Source organism: Camelus dromedarius, chromosome 27, assembly GCF_036321535.1.
Source record: "Camelus dromedarius isolate mCamDro1 chromosome 27, mCamDro1.pat, whole genome shotgun sequence".
Taxonomy (NCBI): Eukaryota; Metazoa; Chordata; class Mammalia; order Artiodactyla; family Camelidae; genus Camelus; species Camelus dromedarius.
In genome coordinates, this window is record NC_087462.1 from 186,187 (window position 1) to 199,899 (window position 13,713).

The 13,713-nt window shown below is 59.4% G+C and overlaps 1 protein-coding gene and 1 long non-coding RNA gene across 2 annotated transcripts; both read right to left on the reverse strand.

The window, feature by feature from the left end:
* Positions 1 to 1,874: 1,874 nt before the first annotated feature.
* On the reverse strand, positions 1,875 to 6,154 carry CIMAP1D (CIMAP1 family member D). Its single transcript, XM_031436831.2, has 4 exons — positions 6,025 to 6,154; positions 5,113 to 5,220; positions 3,490 to 3,603; positions 1,875 to 2,359 (listed from the first exon to the last, which is right to left on the reverse strand). The coding sequence occupies exons 1-4, from the start codon at positions 6,152 to 6,154 to the stop codon at positions 1,875 to 1,877; spliced, it is 837 nt and encodes a 278-aa protein (XP_031292691.2).
* A 4,635-nt stretch (positions 6,155 to 10,789) lies between these two features.
* Positions 10,790 to 13,521, reverse strand: LOC105093403 (uncharacterized). Its single transcript, XR_837553.3, has 3 exons — positions 13,404 to 13,521; positions 12,204 to 12,400; positions 10,790 to 11,504 (listed from the first exon to the last, which is right to left on the reverse strand). It is a non-coding gene; the product is annotated as an uncharacterized LOC105093403 (long non-coding RNA).
* Between the last annotated feature and the right edge of the window lie 192 nt (positions 13,522 to 13,713).

Sequence of the window (13,713 nt, forward strand, 5' to 3'; positions counted from 1 at the left end):
CCCGGGCTGGTCGATCCCCCTCCCCCTCCAGCCCCGCCCCAGGCAGGGCTGGCTGCTGGGAAACAAAGGGAGGGGGCCGGGCCCGGGCAGGTGGGAAAGAGGGGCGAGGCCACCCGGAGCCGGATCGATAAATCAGAGGGTGAGATCACTGCGCTGCCGCCGCCCGCAGACCCCGGGAGGAGGCGGTGATGGGGGCGGGGGGGAGGCGGGGCGCGCGCTGCCGTGATTGGCCCGCGGGCGGGGCTCGGGGCGGTGCTGCTGTCCGACGCCTCGAGCCTCAGGCCTCGGGAGCTATTGTGCCTCGGCGGTCCGGGCTGCAGAGGGCGTGGCCTTGGGGGTCAGCGGTGGGGGGTGACTTTTGTCGGGGTCTGGAGCCCCCATCTGGACTCGTGCGTGTTCTCTGTCTCTGTTGTGGGCTCCAAACATGGGGACTGTGTGTGGGTTGGGTTGTGTGTATATTGTGCGCGGATGAGACCGTGTGTGAAAGAGGAGGGAATTTCGGCTCAGCTCTGTGTGTGTGTGTGTGTATTTGTAGAGGTCCTGTTGTGTGTCCAGGTGTGTGTGTAGGGGGTCCCGGTGTGTGTCCAGGTGTGTGTGTAGAGGTCCTGGTGCATGTCCAGATGTGTTTGTAGGGGGTCCTGGTGTGTCCAGATGTGTGTATGTAGGGGGTCCTGGTGTGTATCCACCTAGTCTGGTGAAGGGGGTGTGTCCACGTTTGGCACCCCCCAGGCTAGGGAAGAGGGCAGTAGGAGGGAGCTGACAGCCACCCAGGACCCTTCTGGGTCCCATGTGCTGTGCTGCCCCTGGGGCCATCTCCTCCAAGGAGCTGTGGCATAGTCTGTCTTTCCCAGGCTCCATGGTTAGGGCCCTTCTGGGCCTTGGGGTTTATAAGGTGTCTTCACACGAAGGGGTCCCTTATGTGACATCCTCCAGTTGTTTCCTTCCTGTCCCTGTGACAGAACAAAGGCCAGGGTTTCCATCCCAGTATCAGAAGGGCACTGGCCTTCATGGCGTGCCCTCGGACAGGCGTCCAGTCTCCCTGAGCCCTCCTTTCCCCCTCCATAGACTTGACTGCCTCTTGAGTTGCTGTGAGGCTTCGACGATCTTTATCAATATCTGGAACACAGCAGGCACCTACTGATGGCAGGCATTAGACTACATCCAATTCCTATACATCCTTCAAAGCCCAGCTTCAGTGGCCCCTCTTCCAGGAAGCCTACCTGGCAGGCTTCCCCACTCAAAGCCCTGGCTCCACCTCTGGTCTCCTCCAGCCCTGGGCCCCTTCTCTGGTCCCATCCAGATCCCTACGGACTGCAGGGTTGGGGGTCTGGATCTTGAGAGCTGCATTCAGGGTTCTCTCCTGTGACGTCAACAGACAAAGCGTGTGTGCTGTGACAGTTCTCGGTGCCGTGGAGATTTATTGGCCAGCAGCTAGAGGATGGGGCTGAGACCAGGGCTGTGCTTCCGTGAGGAGCTGGGATGAGCCCAAGTTTGGCAGAAACCCAAGCTGCGCTGAGGACCCAGGCCCTGGTGAGCGGATGCTGAGTTCTAGGACACAGGAAGCTGCATCTCCAGCCAGCAGCTGGGGAAGGCCAAAGTGTCCCTTCTTCCACCTGGCCTGGCCTGGAGTGACCCAGAGAGGAGAAACTGGGACGCTGGAAGGAGGCTCACCCTGTCGGGGCCAAGGGGTCACATCCCCCGGGGACTGGAGAAGCGGGTGGCCTAGAAGGACCTCAGACAGTTCAGAAAAGAACTGTCCCCAGTCCCCCAGCTGAAGCCAGGCCCAGGAGGGGCTGCCCACACTGCACTTCAAAGCATGGAACACTGAGGCTCTCAGCCCAGAAGCAAGCCAGGCATCCTGTCCCCTGAAGGCATCAGGCTGTGGTGTCGGCGGCCATGGTGGTGGCCCGTTTGGAGTGGCGGATGCCCATGGTGAAGGCCGGGGCCCTGGCCTTGGTCACAGTGACCTGCTCGGGGCTGTGGGTGCCCGGGCCGGGCGTCTCCTCCGGGGGGCGCGGGGCTCGGGGCCGCCCCAGCATGGTGAAAGCGGGCCGGCGCTGGCGGTACATGTTGGGGTCTGGGCTGTCGTACTGGCCAGGGCCTGGCATCTCAGCAGGGTCCTGCGGGGGGCGGGCAGCGGGCATGCGGCCCACCACCGTGTAACTGGGGCTGCTGGGCTTGATGGAGATCTGGGAGCCCCAGAGGGAAGGCAGGGTGTAGGTGTTAGGGGCAGGGGCTGAGTTGTCCATGGGCTGTGGGCGGAGGCGGGAGCCCAGGGTGAAAGCTGGGGGGGTCCGCTGGCGCACAGGAGCCACCTTCTCTGGGCTGTAGGCCCCAGGGCCCGGCGTCACCTCCAGACCTGTGAGAGTCGGGCAGGAGAGTTGGCATTGGCAGAGTCCTTACCCCCTCGAAGACCTCGCACGGCTCCCATGGCCATGTGCATCGTGGAGCTCGCAGCAGCCCTGAGGTGTTTCTTCTTCCCCGACCCCTCTCTGTTCTCTTCCAAGCCTCCAGCCTTTGCCCAAGTTCAGCCCCCTGCCAGGCATGCCTCCTGTTTCCCATTCCAACCTCCCAACTTCTGCTTCTCATCCTTTAAGATGGCCCCAAAGTCCCCACCCTCTGCTGCCTTCCCCACACCCTCCTTTTGGCAGAGCCCCACAGTCCTTCCCAGGATCCCCCTGGTGTGGGTCTGTCCCCCTCTCCAGACATAGCCACACTGGGGTGGGATGGTCCCCAGTTGGGTCTAACTCCACCACTGGACTGGGGTGTCACAAAAAGCAATGACATGTCAAATCTACTTCAACTCCCAGCAGTTGGCTTGATACATGTTTGAGTGAATGGGTGAGTAGAAGGATGGGTGGTGAGTGAATGAGTAGATGATGGATTCATGAATATGTAGATGGATTGATAGATGGATCCCGGATGGATGGATGGATGGATGGATAATGGATGGGTGGGTGGATGGATGGGTGGATGGGTGGGTGGATGGATGGATTGATGGGTGGATGGATTAATGGCTGGACTGGGTGTTGAATAGGGTAGTTTGGTAAGGGGATACATGGATGAATGGATGAATGATTGAATTGGTGGGTCCCTGGGTGATAGGTCAAAAGATGAAAGGGTGAGTGGAAATGGGAGGCTTGAATCGGGTAATTAAATCTGGTGCTTTAGGGGAATGGGCACTGCCTGGAGCCTGTGGAGGGGATTGCTGGTTTGCCACAGTCCCCAGTGCTCCCTTTGCCGAGGATGAGCCCCAGCTGCCTTCGTGGTACCATGTGTGGACAGGTCACCATCACCATGGCCCACTTCCCCCATTCAGGTACTCTCAGGGCCCTTGGCCCCTCTGCTGAGGCATTGGATTTTGTCACTCCAAAGACATGGAAGTCCTAAAGACTCGGGGATGGGAGGGGAGGAGAGGACAGAGGCACAAGAGTCGCTAAGACCCCAAAAGGGCAGATCCTGGTGGGGCAGTACAGGTCAGATACTCACCCCGAGACTTGCCCCGGCCCTGCATGGAGTAGGCAGGGGTGCAGCTTCGGCCAAAGCGGGTGACTTTCGGGTCCAGGAAGTAGACTGGCCCCGGGCTGGTCTCCTGCGGAGATACTGGGAGAGAAGCCCAGGGTCCTGAGGGCCCCACTTGGTGCCCCTGGTTAACCCTGAGGCACTTCCACCTCCCCCCCAGACACCTCCCCCCCCCGCCGCCCTCTCTGGGAGGGCAGGGACTCAGCTCACTGACCTGGGGCCCCAGGTCTCTTCTTGACTTTGTCTGGATAAGCGTTGCTCTGTCCTCACAACCCCAGCTATCCTGTGGCTCTGTCCCGCCACCCTCTCCTGTGCCAGTGGCTGGGGAACCAGCTCGTGGGCCGTTAGAACTGCGCCTGGAGCTAGAGGAACCAGGCCCTGAGTAAGCGGCCAAGGAGCGCCCTTTCAGTGCTGGGGCCTGTCAGGAGTTGGGCCTCTGTGAGCCGGGTCCTTGGGCGGGCTGCATGGCATAAGCCGCCTCCTCTTCCCCACTGAAGGGGGTGGGCCAGTGGTGAACGTCATAACTGGGACCAATTACCACGACTGTCACTGCTGCTGTTTACACACACTCCAGTGCCAGTGCACACATCTGAGTCTAGGAGGTTTACGTGCTCTGTGTGTGCGTGTGCACACATGACACTGTGCACGTGCGTGAAGCATGCTCGTGGCAAACGAGCCTACCCCAACTCATGCCACTTCCCATCTCAAGGCCTTTGTCTGTGCTGCAAGCTCTGCCTGGAGTCCCCATCTTCTCAGAGGGGCTCCACCGAACTCCTACTCATCCTACAAAGTCCAGACCTCATGACTCTACCTCCAAGAAGGCTTCACTTGGGGTTCTGCAAAGTCTACACTAACAGCCACTAACTACCCCCACCTCCCTAGGCTGTCTGTCCCTCTGTCCCAGAATAAGAAGCTAGGAACCCAGGCCAGCCTCCCCAGTGACAGTGACTGTGGTGCTGATTCCTTCATTTGTCTTCTGGGCCCCTCCCAGCTTCCCCGGTTTTCTCACAGTTTGTTTTGGGATTGTGGCTGATTCTGAAGGCGGGGAAGAGGCTGCACCTCCCAACAAGCTTCTGTCCACACAAGTCAAAGTCCTCAATAGGAAGGGCTCTTCCTGCCCCCACCCGGCCCACGGGGACCCCCGAGCACTCTGCAAAGTGGGGTGAGGAGTGCCTGGGCATCGCAGCCTGTGAGCGCCCCCCTCTTCGGCTGCATACTCCAGGCCCTCTGCTCCTGAGCCCTGACTGGAGACCAGGCACCACTAATCCTGGCTTAATGACTGTCTCTAGGCATCCACCCTGTCTTTAATTCTGACAATTTGGCAAGTATTGTGCCCTCATTGTTGACAGAAAGGGAAACTGAGACACAGCATGCCCCAGTCAAGCATCAAGCAATCTGCTAACGCACCACAAAACCACACACTGCTCTCCTTTCCCTAAGGAAACAGGGCCCAGAGAGGCACAGCCGCTTCCCTGAGGACACACAGCAGGTGTTGCCTCACATCACACATGCTCCTAGGTGGGAGAATGGAGGCTGGGAGGCCCCCTCTCCTGCCCCTCCGATCCCTCACCCACCCTGCCCCAGCCTTACCCTCGCTGGGCCTCCGGGAGAGTGAGTAGGCAGGACCTGACACCCTGGTGCAGTCGTGGTTGACGAAGCCGATAGTGGACGGTAGGACATACAAGCCCGGCCCAGAGCCTGCGACCAAAGCCTTCAGGTCATGACCCGGGGCCACACACCCTAAGAGATGGGGGGGATCCTGGGGCCCAGCCCCTAAGACCCCACCCAGGTACCTGGCCACCCTCTATGGCAGAAGTTGGGGAGCAGAGGCTGCCTCCCCAGAGGGGGAAAGTGAGTGGCAGGGGCATTGTGAGTCAAACTGAGTCACAGGAAGGAGCTGCTGGCCAGCAGCCTCCCCCTCCCAGGGCACATGGGGACACGATCACAGGAGGGGTCACTGAGGTTGGACACAGAGATGTGGTCATGGGGGGCGGGTACTGAGGTCTGGACACAGAGAGGCGGTCAGAGCTATGATGCTTGGTGGCCCCTGTGAGAATGTTAGTGCCACAAGGGCATAAAGCCTGCATCCAGCTGCTTTGCTGCAGACAGAGAGGTGGGCCAGAGCCCTCAGCGAGCCCCACAGTCAGCGTCAGGGGGTGCTCGGCCCCCAGGACCCCAGTCTCCCCCCTCCGCCTGCAGGCTCCCGGCGGCTCAGTGCTTTCTCTCTGAGGTCTCATCGCCACTCAGTGCTGCGAGTGGGTCTTGCCTGTCGGTCTCCCCACAGGGACCCTGCTCCTCTGTCCACTGCTGCCCCTCTGCCCTCGAGGGGCGCCTGGCCGGTGAGACCCTCAGCCCATGCTGGGTAGAGGCATCCTCAGGAGCCCATGGGAGCACCCCGGGCCTGCCCGTGCCACAGGGAGGAAGACTGAGGCTGGGGCTGGGCTCCTGCATGCAGCTGGGCTCCCCTACCTCCCCGGAGCCCAGGCCCCCTCGCCCCCCTACCGTTCTCCCAGGCGGCCAGCCTGCATGACCTCCGCAGGCCGGTGGTCTCTGGAACCTGGCACTCAGGGGCCCGCCGGCCTGGGGGTGCGGCTGTCAGCCGGGGTGTGGGGTCGCAGCTGAGGGTCCCCATGGCAGGCAGCGGCCACACCTGGTGCGGGCTCTGGGCCGCAGGTCCCGGCACCGGCCCGGTCCTCATGCATCTGCCGGACTTGGCAGGGCCATGGGCTCACCACCCCCTCCCTGGGCGTCACAGATGGCCCCTTGTCCCCCAGCCCGGCATCGTGGGGCCCTGGCCCAAGCAGGCTGGTCGGCGGTCACTGGCCTGGAAGTGGGGCCGGGATCGAGTGTCAGCCAGGTGGCTGGACGGTCTGGGAAAGAATACGGTGTCAGCAGAGCAGGTCCCTCAGGAGCCGGCCAAGCTGGGCAGTCTAGGCCAGAGTGCGCCCCAGGGAGCTGGCACTGCCAACACGGCACCCACAGCCTGGCAGCGGGAGGGACTGGGCAGGTCGCGGGCGGCGCAGCCCCATTTCCACAGCTGGGGAAACTGAGGCATAGTACAAGTCCGCCACCCAGGGAGCTGCCACTCTGGGCCAAGAAGCGTTCCTTCCTCCCCTCCTTCCTTCATCCACTAAGGACCTACTGTGTGCTAGTTTCTGTTTGGGACGGTGGGAACATGACAAGAACAGATAGAGGAGGACCTGATGTTCCAGGAGGGGAGGGAGGAAATAAACAATAAACTTCTTGATGGGCACATAGTGTCAGAAGCCCCTAAATGTCCTGCAAACACAGGGCCGGGTGGGGAGTCCAGGACAGTGGTGCAGATTCAGGTGACTGTTGGCAGGACCCCTGCAGGGAGATGGGAAGGGACCCAGGTGCAGGACAAGGGGAGGGCCTGCCAATGCAGGAGTGAGAGCGGTGCTCAGGCAGTGGGGGCCCTCCAGGAGGACCCACTGCCTCCCAGAAGCCAACAGGGATTCGCTCCATCCTCGAGGATACATGGTGGAACAGAATTCGAAGTCCTGCCTCTTCCATGTACCCTTGTTTGTTGCTGTATTATCAGGCCCCTTCCCACAGCTTTTTTTGAGTTATAATTCACACACCATACAACTCACTCCACAATGTAATTTTAATGCACGCTGTTTAAACATTTTCAATTCTTTTTTTTTTTTTTTTTGGTGGGGGAGGTAATTATTTATCTATCTATATTTGGAGGAGGGGCTGGGGATTGAACCCAGGACCTCGTGCATGCTAAGCATGCACTCTACCACTTGAGCTATATCCTCCCCTCTATAAACTTTTAAATCAAAATGTTATCATCTGTGTAAAAGGTCATAAAACAAGTCTTAAATACTTCTATTGGAAAAGAAGAAAGATCTTAAAATCAATGACCTAAGGTTTCACCTAAAGAAACTAGAAAAACAACTAAGTGGAAAGAGTTAAAAAAAAAAAAGTAGAATTGCATGAACTATAAGACTGTGCAAAGAATTATCAAAGTCCCCCACCCCCAGGTGGTTCTTTAAAATGATCAACAGACTTGATAAGCCCCCAGCTGGACTGGTCAAGAAACCAGTGAGGCCAGTAAATCACAGCAGCAGCAGCGGAGGGAGGTTACCACCGCAGAGCCACATGCGCAAGGGTCGCGTGGGCCACGTGACGCCGCAGGCAGATGAAGGCCTTCTGCTGAGTATTTACTCCGCCCTGATCATTTTCTGTGCCCGCCCCGTCTTGTGTAATTGTCCCAGCGTCTCATCAGAGAGGTGCTGTCGCTAACCTGCCTCTGTGGTTACAGACAGGGAAACTGAGGACCGGGGAGGGGGGTGTTGGCACAGGATCCTCTGACTTGGGTTTTAGGTCAAAGCTGACGATCAAGGGCTTCTCCCAGGTTCCAACTCCAGCTCAGCCTTCTGAGAGTGCTGGAGCTCCTCTGTGAGTTCCCGTTACCCTAGGATAAAACCCAAGCCCTCACTGTGCCTGCCGCAAAACCCTGCCCGGCCTGGTCCCCACTTTCCCTCTGCTCTCCAATCCCCTAACCCTTGTGCATGGCACCGTGTCTTCCTACTCCTTGGGGTGGGAACCTCAGGGCCTTTACCTGCCCTCTCTCCACCTGGGATGCACTTTTCTACAGCCCAGCCCACAGCTGGCTCCATCGTCAGTCACCTGTGGGCCCTGACTCTGGACAAGCCCTTGCTTCCTTCCAGAAGGGCAGGAGGGTATAGCTCAGTGGGTGCACGAGGTCCCAGGTCACTCCCCAATGCCTCCATTAAAGTCGATAAATAACCCTAAGTACCTCCCCCCAAAACCAAAACAAAAACCAAACAAAACAGCAGAAGCAGCTCAACTCCAGATCCACGGACAGAACTGGTCACTGAGGAGCGGGTGAGAGACGGGCACCCCACCTCTGTCCTCCTGCCCGACAGCGCCTCCCAGTGACCAACGCTGCACGCAAGTGCAGGAACCTGTGACCCCAGCCTGAAGTCGACCGAGGAGGGCCCGGGGCCAGCAGAGGAAGGAGGAGGCTCAGGCCCCGACCCCTCCCCAGGCCTGAGCCCCAGCCCAGGCTGCAGCAGCCAGCCACGGAGCGAAGACAGCTGGAGACACAGGTTCCACTGCCTCATTTCCCTGTGATGTTGGAAGGAGCAGCACTAACACGGGTGGCAGTGGGCTGGAGGGACAGACTAGAGGGGCAGCCTGAGAGCTCCTCCCACCCGCCACAGCCCGCCGTTTCCTCCACTGACAGCGCAGCTTCTGCAAATCACTTTCAGGCCAGAGCTCGTCACCTCCACCCAGCGAGCGGTATGTAATGAGATGCTGATTAACTCCAAGACCATGCAAACTAGCCGAGTTTGTGATCCAGCCTGACACACTGACAGCGGAGGGCCAATGAGAGAACTAGGAAAAGGAAGCTCACTGCGGGACATGAGCAGGGGGCTTCTGGCCCAGCCACGTGAGGTCCAGCTGGAGTCCTTGCCTGGGAAGGGGCTTCGAGGCTGAGCCAATCACCCCGTCAATTCTAGCCCTTATCATAATTGTGAATTCAACCAGCATTCTGTTGTGTGCCAGGCACTACCAGGTACAGGGAAAACAAGGGTGAACAAAGCACATAAACCTCCTCCTTCACCTTCTGCTGAGAGAGACAGGCAAGTAAGTTCACAGACTTAAAGGTCAGTAGTGCCTTGGAGATTGCAGGGGAGGAAGGGGCTGGAGGTGTGGGGAGTGCATCTGGGGGACTCGCTGTTCCCCTAGAGCAGACACCTGAAGGAGGTGAGGGGAGAACCCAGCCCCGGGGACAGGTGGGGAGAGGGCACACCTGGCGGGGGGCACAGCAGGGGCAAAGGCCCTGGGGCAGCACTATGCCCGGTGGGCGGGAGAAACTTCGGGGAGGCCCGTGTTGGTTGGGGTGGAATAAGTGACGGGGAAAGAGGGAGGAGGTGACGGTGGGTCAGGCCGTGCAGGGCCCGGGGTGCGGGAGGCCTCAGACTCACCACCAGGAACACGGAAGCCCTGGAGGGCGGTGGGCAGAGCAGGGACGAGCCCCATTGGTGCTCACAGGCGCCCTCTGGTGGCTATAGGGAGAACAGGCCTTGGGCAGCGCCGGGAGTCGGGGCAGAGGGGACTACGCGGCTCAGGGAGGGGCGAGGGGGGTGGATGGTGGCACAGGAAAGGTGGGAGGGGTGGTGGGGGGCAGATGGCAGGGAGGATGGGGACAATTGGGGGCCGAGGGGTGGTGGGGCCAGTCCAGCAGGGACGGAGGAGGGACAAGAAGCAGGTGGGTTCCGGTTGTATGTTAAAACTAGAACAGGGTTTGCAGGCAGACAACGTGGGGAGGGAGGGAACTGGAGAGTCTCCAGGATTTGGTCTGAGCCCCTGAAAGGATGGAGTTGCCCTTACCTGGGGGGAGCAGGTGCAGGAGGGGCATGCTTTAGAAGATCATGAGTTCAGTTTTGGAATCGTGGCTTTGGGGCCCCGTGGGAGATGCATGGGGACACTGCTGGTCAGCCCGCTGTAGAGGGTGGGTCATCTGTCTGCCACACAACCAACCCCCCCAAAACACGGAGGCTTAAACCACATGTGTTGATTATCGCAGTTTCCCAGGGCCCGTGCAGCTGGGGCCTCCAGCTCAGGCTGCCTCACTGGTGTTGGCCAGGGCTGGGGCTCACGGGGAGGGTCAGCTGGGGAAGGTCTGCTTCCCAGCCCCTCTCGTTGCAGGATTTACTTCCTTGTGGTTGTAGGACTGGGGGCCACTGGCTCTCAGCTCCTGGCCATGTGGCCTACCCTGGCCTAGTTCTTCACAGTCGGCTGAGGAGGACGTCAGGGTGGCAGTTATGGGGGCAGCTGTCTTCACTGAGAACCTGGCCCTTTCCCCTCTCCCAGCTTCCTCCATTTTTCCCGGATCCATCTGTTCCTTCTTCAGTTGCTGAACGGTATTACTGCTCCCAAAATTCACTGTCTCCCTTCCTGCCCTGAAGCCCATTCCGATACAACAACCAAAGAGCCTCCCAAAATCACAAGTTGCCCCCATCCTGCTCACAAAGCCCTCCCCTGGTTCCGTCTGTGCCACGAGTGAACCCACACTTCTAACTTTGCCTCTGGGTTCTGGCTACGAAGCCAGGGGCTGCACTTCTTGGGCACCTACTGTGTACCAGGCTCTGTGCTGGGGGTTGGGGACTCAGGGGCAACCAAGATGGCCCACAAGAAACAGAATGCAAGCCACGTGTGTAACTCTGAGCTTTCTGGTGGCCATGTCAAAAAAAGAAAACAAGAAAAATTAATTTTAATAATACATTTTATTTAAGCCAAAATATCCAAGATGTCATCATGTCAGCATACAAAGATTAGACACGGGGTATTTTACGTGCTTTTCTTCATGTTAAGTCTTCAAAATCAGGTTGTTCCGCATTCCCAGCACACCTCGGTCTGGACCAGCCACAGTTCAAACACTTGTGGCCGGACGTGGCCAGTGGCCGCTGTACTATACGGCGCAGATCTAGAGTGTTCTAGTCTAGAACCCATCCCCCAGTCCAGTGGTTCTCAACCTGGGCTGACTCTGCCCCCAGGGGACAATGGACAACATCCAGAGACATTTTTGGTTGCCAAGATGGGGGTGGGGAGCAGGGATGCAGTGTGGAGGAGGAATCAGCATTTCTCTTCACGGTGGGCAGAACCCCCGCAGAGCAGTTACACCCATTATGGCCATGTAGCAGCACTGAGACCCCCCCCCCAACGGCTCCCAGCCCCCAGAAGCCCCGCATACCAGCTGTCTCCTTCCCTCCACCCGTAACCACCATTCTGACTTCTAAACCAGGGCTGTTGGCCTCTCCTTTCAAACTGTGCACTGCATTCTTGAGGTCTCTTTCCCCAGCCTCGTGTGAGTCGTCCTGCTGTTGGGTGTGGTCCTAGACCCACAGTGCTGGGTGGGACATTCCATTGTGTGCAGATACCACACTTTATTTGATGAGCTTCTTCATTTCCATTTGGGGCAACTGCAAAATAATGTTGTTGACAGCATTTTAGGTGGAGCAGGGGCAAAGGCCCTGGGGCAGGGTTGTGCCAGGTGTGTTGGAGAACAGGGAGGAGGCCTGTGTGGCTGGAGCAGAGTGAGCAGGGAGAGAGAGGTGAGGGCAGGGTCCTGTGGGCGCAGGGACGCCGTGACTGTTACCCAGAGGGAGGTAGGAACCCCAGAGGGTTTGGAGCAGAGGGGAGTGGTCAGGCAAAGAGAAAGGGAGGAGTCAAGAATGGCTTTGACTTGTATCTCCTGAAGGACGGATTTGACCTCAACCCAGAAGAGGGAGCCCAGTCGTCGTGCATGTCGGTCCGGGACACGTGCTCTAGGACACCACTGGCCTGGAACGGCAGGTGCAGATACCCAATAAAGAAGTGGGTTGAGGGAGCTGTCGTCAACATTGCTGCACTGAGCCAAGGCCCCCCACGCTCCTCTAAATCCCCGTGGGGGCTGAAGGTGGGTCTGCACCCCCAGGAAGCTGGGTTATTGGATGGCCTGTTGTTCTCTCCCCGCACCGGGGGTCGGGGGGAGCGGCAGCAGGCCAGGTGTTCTCTGGGATGCCACCCATCCATTGTCAGCTTCCGTCTGCCCTCCCAGCCTGTGATCTGTCACTTCCCACCTCCCCAGGGCCCTCACAATTGTCCTTTGTCCGGCCGCCAGCCCCCTGATTCAGACTCACGCGCCTCCATGGCCGCCTGCCCCTTTGTCCCACGGGGACTCTAACAAGGGAGGCTTGTTCTTCCTGGGACAAGGACACAGCGAACCTGCCAGGCTCCCCTCCTGCCTCCATCCTGGAAAGAGCTGGCTCTCCACGTGGGACCAAGCCAGGCAGGGAAGGACCAGCTCTCGTGTTCTGCTGGGCACCGAGCTGCATGCCTGCCGAGGGCCATTATAATGATGAGGACACTGAGATTCAGAGAAAGGAAGACCTCGAATTCAGAGGATTTGGGGGCTGGAGAGGGCTGTTCGGGAGCCTAGAGAGTTCTACCCGACCAGGTCCTTTTCTCCCCTCTCCCTGGCTTTATCCATCCCGCTGGTCTTGTTTCCCTGGAACACCCCAGGTAGCTCCAGCCGCAGGGCCTCTGCACCCACTGTACTTTCTACCTGGTATAGACGCTTGCTAACTCTCTCCACTTCCTCCAAGTCTCTGCTCAGACCTCCCCCTCTGAACACATCTCCCCCTGGCCACCCAACTTACTCCTACAACCTGCCCCGCTACTTCCACACTGCCAGGCTCCTTCCATCTCATTTTCTCTTCTCCCCACAGCATTTATCACCCGCAAATAGAGTATACCTTCGACCCCCTGCGCAGTGGCTGGAGCTTACAAGAGCTGACCCTTAAGTCTGCAGGAGTTTTGTAAGCTGGATGACGTCGCGTTGGCAGCTTGAAACTAGCCATGAGGGGAGTACTTACACCCCAGGAGTCAGCATGTGCTACAAAGCACAGCTTTTTGCCCTGGAGAGCCAGCACACTGCTGCCTGTTTACCTAACATTTATGCTCCCCGGTCCCCACTCTCCCCACCCCACCCCTACCCCCACGAGAATGGAAGCTCCCTGGTCTCTGCGGTCACCCGGGCACCGAGAGCAACACTTGACAACTAGTGGGCCCTCAGTAACTATTTCTTAAATTAGGGAAAGACCCTCATCAGGGCTCTGGCGACTAAACGACCCTCAGCACGACCATGGCCTCTAGCACCATTACGCCGGCCCCCGGACCCAGCCTCCCACACGAGATAAAGCACTCACGGCCCGGGCACCTCGGCCCTGGGCAGACGACAGGAGCCTGGCCGCCTGGCACGCGACTCCATCCGAGCGCACGACCCCGCCCCCCGCAACTCCAGACGCGCCCGCAGCCCTCACCCAAGCCACGGTCCCCACCTCGCTCCTTCGAGCACCCAGCGGGCGCCTCCTGCGTCGACGGTCGCCGCCTCCCCGGCCTCAGGCGTCCTCGCCCGGCCCCGGCAATGCCCACGCAGCAGAACTGGACCTAAAGAGGCACGACGCCTCCGTCATTCGCCCTAAAATACGCGAAGGCAGGAGCTCCTGCCTCAGAAGCCGAGTGCGCCCCTTAGGTCGGGCGCCCTCGCCAGCGACTCGAGGGTCGGGGCTAGCGAGGCCCTGCGCCGCGCGCGGCCTTGTGGGACACGCGGCCCCGGCGGTCGCCCCGGCTCCCGCGGCATGCCGGGAG

Bases quoted from the DNA above. Each gene is read 5' to 3' on its own strand.
- CIMAP1D (XM_031436831.2), bottom strand. From the start codon at position 6,154: ATGGGGACCCTCAGCTGCGACCCCACACCCCGGCTGACAGCCGCACCC. The intron at 3,604-5,112 runs GTAAGGCTGGGG...CTTCTCTCCCAG, and splicing joins CTCCCGGAGGCCCAGCGAGG to TATCTCCGCAGGAGACCAGC. The intron at 2,360-3,489 runs GTGAGTATCTGA...CGACTCTCACAG, and splicing joins GGGCCGGGGCAAGTCTCGGG to GTCTGGAGGTGACGCCGGGC.